Source organism: Gloeophyllum trabeum (genome assembly GCF_000344685.1).
Source record: "Gloeophyllum trabeum ATCC 11539 unplaced genomic scaffold GLOTRscaffold_00045, whole genome shotgun sequence".
Taxonomy (NCBI): Eukaryota; Fungi; Basidiomycota; class Agaricomycetes; order Gloeophyllales; family Gloeophyllaceae; genus Gloeophyllum; species Gloeophyllum trabeum.
Window position 1 is genome coordinate 2,001 of NW_006920454.1, and position 7,724 is coordinate 9,724.

General features: G+C 49.4%; 2 protein-coding genes across 2 annotated transcripts; one reads left to right on the forward strand and one right to left on the reverse strand.

Moving 5' to 3' along the window:
- Positions 1-332: 332 nt before the first annotated feature.
- Positions 333-3,919, reverse strand: GLOTRDRAFT_108702 (uncharacterized protein; the record flags this gene model as incomplete). Its single annotated transcript, XM_007873194.1, has 10 exons — positions 333-985; positions 1,039-1,116; positions 1,213-1,648; positions 1,702-1,798; positions 1,859-2,034; positions 2,088-2,217; positions 2,271-2,499; positions 2,552-2,753; positions 2,811-3,322; positions 3,568-3,919. The coding sequence occupies 10 exons, from the start codon at positions 3,917-3,919 to the stop codon at positions 333-335; spliced, it is 2,865 nt and encodes a 954-aa protein (XP_007871385.1).
- A 1,929-nt stretch (positions 3,920-5,848) lies between these two features.
- On the forward strand, positions 5,849-7,441 carry GLOTRDRAFT_112753 (uncharacterized protein). The gene is made up of 4 exons (XM_007873195.1): positions 5,849-6,390; positions 6,437-6,622; positions 6,673-6,819; positions 6,868-7,441. Exons 1-4 carry the CDS (start codon positions 5,959-5,961, stop codon positions 7,138-7,140), a joined length of 1,038 nt encoding a protein of 345 aa, XP_007871386.1. The 5' UTR covers positions 5,849-5,958; the 3' UTR covers positions 7,141-7,441.
- Positions 7,442-7,724: the final 283 nt, after the last annotated feature.

Consider the following 7,724-nt stretch of genomic DNA (forward strand, 5'->3'; position numbering starts at 1 on the left):
GAGCAAGATGCGAGAAAGACGGTTAAGTCCGTCTCGGGCTCATCCGAGTTGCATCCGAGCGAGTGTCTCACTGTGTCTCACGCTCTCCGGCTGCATGGGATCTACTACTAATGACCCTAATATCCATATTTCAATAGTCTTTACTAGGATTGTCTTTCAGGTTCAAAACACCCTCCCACTGGTTGCATGAAAGGCACCAAATGTGGCAGTGGTGAGGTACTTGAATGGACCTGAGGTCATCAAATATCAGTCTGACTGTATATAGGATCATCAGATTTGAATGGGAACTCTATGAAGTATAGTAAGGTAGTGTTCTATATTACTTAACTAAATCAATATGCTATCTCAAAAGCATGATGGTCAGCATATTTGTTCACATAAAATGACTGGAAGGCATCAAGAGAATCTGAGAAGTGAAAACCAATAGGCAGGTTCTTCTTTCCTGCGACTCCAATCAGATGTGCCCCCCGGACAACACAGTTAAGATGTATGACGGATACAATAGGTCGCCTCCGGTTATCCAGAACAGGTGTCACAATCCACATTCCTGTCTCTGGATCGGGGAAATCCATGACCAGAGAAAACCAGTTCACCAGAGCACAAGGATATGTGACTCCCCTAAACTTGAAGGAGAATAAGAGACGAATACGGACAGCTTGAAGTCCAGCAAAACCTTCAAGGCCTGTATCAGACTGTACAAATGCACAATCATACCGCGGATGGCCTTTTCTCCAACTTGGTGAAGCTCGAATACGTTCCTTGTGCATACCACCAGCACCGCATGGATCACTTGGGGCATAATAGACCGAAACAGCTGAATGGAAGGTGGAAAGAGATTGAATGCCTTCCAAGTCANCCAGTGTTACTGGACTGCCTGAGGTGCGTAAATTCATCACATCATTGAGGAAATTTAACACCAGTTTTGGCAGTTGCCGGTACTGAATATGCTTCCCAAGATCTCCTAGTTTGTGGGGATAACCACGGGCTAATAGGAGCAATCATGATTACAAGGAAAAAATATTTTTACATCCAGCTTACCTGGCTTGCGAGCAAGATTAACATATGCTAGGACACTGGGCCCATCGACTTCACCATCATCATCATCATTATTGGCATCTCTAGAGGGGTTCAATAGTGCTTGAGGGTGTTTATGTAGATCAGTGCCTTGACACAGATGTGAGTAATGCTCAGGATAATTATTGATTTACTGACCAGGAGGTGAATCTGCTAACATTCCACGTGCTATGAAGTTTACTCGCATGGCTGAAAGCTTGTCTAGCCTTTGGTTGGTCACCATCATTTGCATGATAGCTTCAAAATGGTTGGACCGTCGCCAAGGCTCTTTCACAGCTTTGATATGCTTGGACTCTGTGATTGATGAACATAAACCATTTGGGGCCCCAAATAAGCAGATGAGTGACTTGTAATGTGAGAGTGCATGCTGTCGAGGAAGTGAAAAGCCTTCACGAACTCCCAGTTCCTGAAAGATGACTCGATATTCATGGAATCGACATAGTGCATCTTCAAGTTCTTGCAATGTCTTCTCATTATGCACATTCCTCCTGCATAGATAGCAAAAGTCCAGGAAGGCACTGATTGCTTTGACCATTTTCTCAGGGACATGTCCAGCAATTGCAGGGAGATAAACCTGTCAGCATAGAATAATCAGTCAAACAGTAGCATGGATGTTCCTACCCTTACTTTCATGAGTGCTTTAGAGTCATCACCAGTCCATTGCTTAAATCCGCGACCTTGGGGAAACCGGCGTAAACCTGGAAAAGGGGGTACTGCTGAAATACTGCAGAAATTACCTCATTTTATTGATTGTAGCATTCATGAATCAGATCAGATCACTCACCGACGGTCTATATCAGCAAGGATTGTGTTTGCCTTTGCCTGGCCATGTGCCTTCACTAGATATGCCTCTACCCATGTCACCAGATGGTCTTTGAATGATCCTTTGATGATTTGATGCAGGATATCAGGTGCAAGAAGCTCATGAATGTCCGCACGGGGAAAGTCATTGGTAAATGGCTGCAATAAATGTTGAATAGTGGATGATGCCAGCATCGGCAGATCAGACTTACAACAATGTCGGCAACAAGTCCATAGATTTCCCAGGCATCACCAAGCTCGTAATTCTCTGCAATATCATCAGACTGTTCCCGTGAACGTGGTGAGGCTGGAGTATCAAGATCACTGGGATGAGCAGTGCACCTGTAATCAATAAATCAGGGAAGCTCTGATGGCAGAAGATTGAAACACTGTACTTGGGGCACCAGTTATTCACAATGCATGCCAGCAATGCTTGCTCTGGATAATCAGCAATGTAAGGTCCGAGCCCAAAAATGGTACGCCGGAAGTTGCCATCAGGATACCGCATTATCTCTGGCACTGTCATGCCATTGCATAGTGGTTGAAGAATGGTGGAAAGAGATGAATGAAATAGTTGTCGCCGGAATTTGCGGAACTTATTGTCATTTGCATACTGCCTATCCGCTTTATCCAGGTCAGTCATAGTGCAGGCACAGATTTAACTTGAAAACTATACTTTTGGCAATAGCAAGAAACCCAATCAACACCACACCATCACGATGAGCCCGGCGTACATTATTGTGGATATTTCCAATTGACATATAGAGTGGGTAATATTCATTTTGGCCAGTGGCAACAGAAACTGTGGTCTTGTCACTGCCCAGGATGATAGGGACAAAGGTAGCTCCATCAGCATCACAGTCTTGAGCAATGGTATCCTGCATTCTCATGAATCTAGTGACCTGCCAAGCAACAAATATGACTCAACCACTCACACACTGCTTCCATGCCCACTCGCCAGACATAAAGTCTTTATACCTGCGTCCCTGGTCCTGATCGAACTCTTGATACGCAGCATAATCAAACTCCCCTGCAAAGCCTGGATTATCCAGAAGCCGTCTCACGACTTCATGGGGGTCTCGATAGAACACTGTATAGTTGGAGTCCATCCACTCTGGGATATTCTGGGTTGGTCTCTCGCCTCGATATTGGACATCAAAAGAGTTCCAAGCAACATCTCCAAGGACAGATGAGTCGATTTTCTTCAACATGTCTACATGATTGATGAAGGGAGGAAGATCATGATGTTTGCGTAATGTTGCTCCCCACAATTTCATGAGGTCATCAATTTGGTCTTGTGGCATCTGGTTGCGGCGGAACAAGAAATCAGCAGTCTCAAATTCAATTGCACTCTGAAATGGTGTATAATCACTAGATCCTCTGGTTTTGCGGTTGACTGGTGGACTCCCTGGTTCTAGAAAAGCTCCAGACTGGTCACAAGGACGGCCTATCAAATGGTTTCATCAGTAATGCAACACAGAATACAGAGTACCAGGAATCTGCAGGTATTATCTAGCTAAAATACATACCATCAAGATGCCCATGAGCAAAGCGAGATCCTGGCAGCTCCGGGACTGGTGTGGCATCAGGCTGAATAGTGATCTCCTCAGCATCACTCTCTGATCCAGAGTCTGAGCCTTTGAAGAGAGAGCATAAATGATGGCATAGAGTATCATGGGCATTGCCACGCACCTGAATCTTCCTGAGACTCTCTACTTATGGGCATGCCTTCATCCTCTGATTCCAATCCATCTGGATCGGGAATAAACTGGAAGCTATCCTCCCAGCCACCTGATTGTCTGATCTCTGGAATGCCATCATTACTGGACTGAGGCATAGCACTGGGAGTGCTGGCCTCAGAGGATGAGCTATGGATCTCTCTGGATTGGCCATAGTCCCTGTGCTTGTGCTGGATGTGCTGTGTGACACCTGATGTTGACCGGAACTTCTGCCTACAGCCTGGAATTGGACATGGAATATTTCTGGCATGAAGGCTACGGTTCCTTCGAGCACCAGCAATTATGGGGGATGGTGGTCGCTGCATCATTGGGATAACATGAGGCTTGCAGAGGACGGTAGACTGCCAAGTGATATGCGGTGCAAGAGTGGCAGTGCCATTCCTTACCATTTTCGGATTTCCGACTTTATACGTGGCGAAATTTCAAGTCTCGTCCTCCGGTTCACTCTCATTCCAGGATCCTACCATTGCCATTGTCTCTTCAGTTAACTATGGCTCCACAGACTAGACAGCGCTCTGGGAGCTCTGGGGTTGCCAATCAGCCCCTCCAGAAAGACTTCAATGTGCATCCACGGTCTCGCAAGAAAAAGAAGCCTGATGTGGGCCGAAGCGTGCAGTCTGCAGAAACGGGTGATACGGACCGGCCCATTGGCTTATCGGAGGATGCACTTGTGGCTGGTCATAACAATCATCAGCTCAAGCGCAAACGTCCCCCTGCTACTCCAATGTCGGATTCCGAAGCAGAGCCTGCAAAACGAAGACGCACTCCAGCTCAGGCTCAGAAAGGTGCAAAAGTACATGTAGAGGACGAGACTGATAAGGAGAACACCCTGCAGGATGGCGAGCTCTTCGGGTACAGCAGCGAGTCTTACCTGCCTGAGAGTAATCTCCAGATGGATCCTCCTTCCAACTCTGATGCAGCCTCCGAAAATCCGCCCGTAAAGAGCAGAACACGGAAGATCAGCAACCAATCACGGGAAGGTGCTGGACGTGCAACTGCTGGCCAAGGTCATCACAAGCTGCATCCCATTTCCGAGGAAGAGGAGCATCTTGACAGTAACCCTACTGGGGATCATTCTCGAAAGCAGAGGGGGAAGAAGTCTGCATCGCAGATTTCGGTTCCAGTCAAAGCCGGGTGCGTGCCAGTGTGCTGTGTGGGTCTTCACGCAGGCGTTTCTCACTCACGCGACCACAGACTAAAGGCAAACTGGACATCTCAGTGTTTAGAGCGTGCGAAGCATCCGCGTACCGTACCAAACACTGTATCGCATCCTAAAACCAAGTCAGCATCCTCGAAAAATGTTCCAACTGCAGGTCAGCAAGCCTCACTTCGCACTTCTGCCCCTGCGTCTCCGTCCCCGCCACCCCCGCGAATCGATCTTATCATGATGGCAGGTGCATCCTCCTCTCAACGGCGGCCGTCTGCAGACTTTTCTCAGTCACGGGCGTTGACGGGCACTGCCGTTTCCTCGAACGGGAGGAGGAGCAAGGTTACATCACCAGTCAAGGAAAGTGGGTTTCCAGAGGACGATGATGATGGAGATGAGGAAGAAGCAGCGAAGTCGAGCCCGGTGAAAGGACGTAGGCGAGTCACCTCTTCGGTAAGTCACTAAACTGCTACGTAGTTCGAAGCTTACTGCCTATAGTCAATGGTGTCTGTTCGCATTTCCCATCGGCCTCTCGAAAGTGTCTCCGGCGCCAATGACAATCACTCTGCACCTTGTGGAATGCAAGACGGAAGGAAAGAGCATCGTAGCGAGGCAAATCGTGACGGAAACAACCAACCTTGCCGCCGAAAACCTAATGAGCAAGAGACACTCAACGCCAGGATTCCGACGTATGAGCACGGATGGGACAATGCCGCGCCGCGTGCTCCTGCGATCAATGCTGAGCCTGCGAGGCAACCCATCTATAGCGCTCCGCAGGGCCCTGACTATAGCGATGACACTCCCTACAGCCCTCATGGCGAGTATGACCCCTCCCCCGGGGTTCGCTATTCCACACCCTACGACAATGGCTGTGACTACGACTACGACTACCAAAGCTTTCCACCAGGTCCACACGATGAGGCGGCCCGAAACGTCCGCGTCAACTCTGAGGGGTCTGACAGCTGCAGGCAGAAGGAGCATGGTGGACCGCGGGCCCAAGGCGGAGCAGCTGCTCGGATGATTGCGGCCTATCCACAGACAGCTGTATTCTCTCCGCTGGCTGTACCTCTTACTGCTCCGGGTTTCCCCGTTTCGCATGAGCTCTGCGAGACACCGCAGGTTTCCCCTCCGGTGCCGCAATGGTATTCTATCCCCAGCAAGCCACCAGGATCGCGATCAGGCTCCCGACAACCTTCTATGCCTGCGCCGCGAGCCTGCAGCCAGTCGCGACAGCGCTCTGTCCCACGATGCCCGCCTGGTTCTCGCCAGGCTTCCGTTGCGCCCACTACAACTGGATATGAAGCTGAGGATGATCCCATCGACGATGAATTGGCTGACGACGGGTCCGAAGAACAGTCTGTTGCTCGCGAAAGCCGGCGGAACCGCACCCGTGGCAAGGGTCGCTTGCCTGCGCCGAGCTATGATCACTTACCGGCTGGCGTGACGAGAAATCAATTCCGACATGTCTTCATTCCGACCGTCGTTAAGTATCTAGCCATGTCATCGGCCGATCCCTGGAGTGCTGCCACACCCGAGTACATCAAAATCATTCAGGCTGTATGGTCTCACGTCTTCCCGGATATTCATTATACATTTTCGGTTGGTTCACAGTGCAATGTCTCTCGTCTGGTACGTGAATGACTCTCGCAATCGAGCCTGACTAACACTCTGTCAGATTTCTCAACGACTCTGTGAATGGCGCAGCAGTATCGGTAATGCTGCTCTCAAGTTCATCACGCTGATAGAGGAGAACAATGATACTCTGCGTGATGCAACCACGCGTCGTGAAACTGCTAAGCATCTGACCCAGGAGAATGTCTGGCCATTCCTGTATGCTGACTGTGCCTCGAATGATCCTGAGGTGCGTCTGTCGCTTCGAAAGCGGACTGAGTCTGATCTTCCCGGTTAAAGGATTGGTCGGGTACGTTTGCTTCAGACCCGATCTTGCATGCGCTCAAGGCACACTACGCGTTCGTCGTGGGTCATACTACTATTCCGGCACTCGCACCGTCGGTGTCCCGTTACCCTTCTAATGCCTTGGCGCTCGCCACGGCAGCTGTGAGTTGGCATATTCATCTGTGCAATAGCTTCTAATTTGTACAACAGGTTGAACGTGCACTACGTCTATGGGGAGAGAACTATCTCTCGGGCACGAAGTCGGAGGCTAAGTTGCCCTCTTTCAATGGTACCGCGTGGGGTGAGGCGACGAAAGCATGGCGTGTGTCAATCGAGACACTGGATAGTTCAGCATGGGCCTATATCATCGAGAAGGCCAGCCAAATTGAAGACGTAGTTCGCAAGCCCGTCATCGCCACAGAATCGACCACTGTCCAGAGCCGAGCAGGGATTGTTGCACGCCCGCTTCGCCGCGGCCACTGACTTGAAGATATATCTAGTCCTACGCTACTGGTAAGCATTCGGCATATCACTCTGACTGTTCATTATGTTTTCTGCTTTCTCGTTTGCTTTCTCATTCTCGTACGTTTTCTCGTCCTCGTAATGCACCTTGGGATCTTCTCTGTTGCTCTCTCCGCTATGCCCATATGCCCAGCCTTCCCTATGTGTCTGCTGTTTCTCGCTGTTTGTTGAGCAGGTCTCTAGTTTACTTTAGGATACAACTCTTGTTAATGAGTAATGGATCATATGGTACTCTTAGGCCCTTACCTGGTCTGAGTCCTTCAAGTCAGCACGAGGCCTGCTATCAATATTATACCCTTAGTCTCAACTTGGGTGTAAAATGCTCCGTAACTTAGCCCTTAGCCGGTCTGAGGCCTTATGCGGGCATGACTTGATGCACTTGATAGATTGCACGCTGAGGTCTGACGCAACTTAAGTCTGTACTAAGGTAGCGGTGCTTAATCCCGAAAGGGGGCCCCCATGGATCAAGGATTCCTGTATTACCCATTGTAGGCCTTAATTTGTACTTATATCGACTTAGCGATATCCGCCGTTTTGCTGATGAA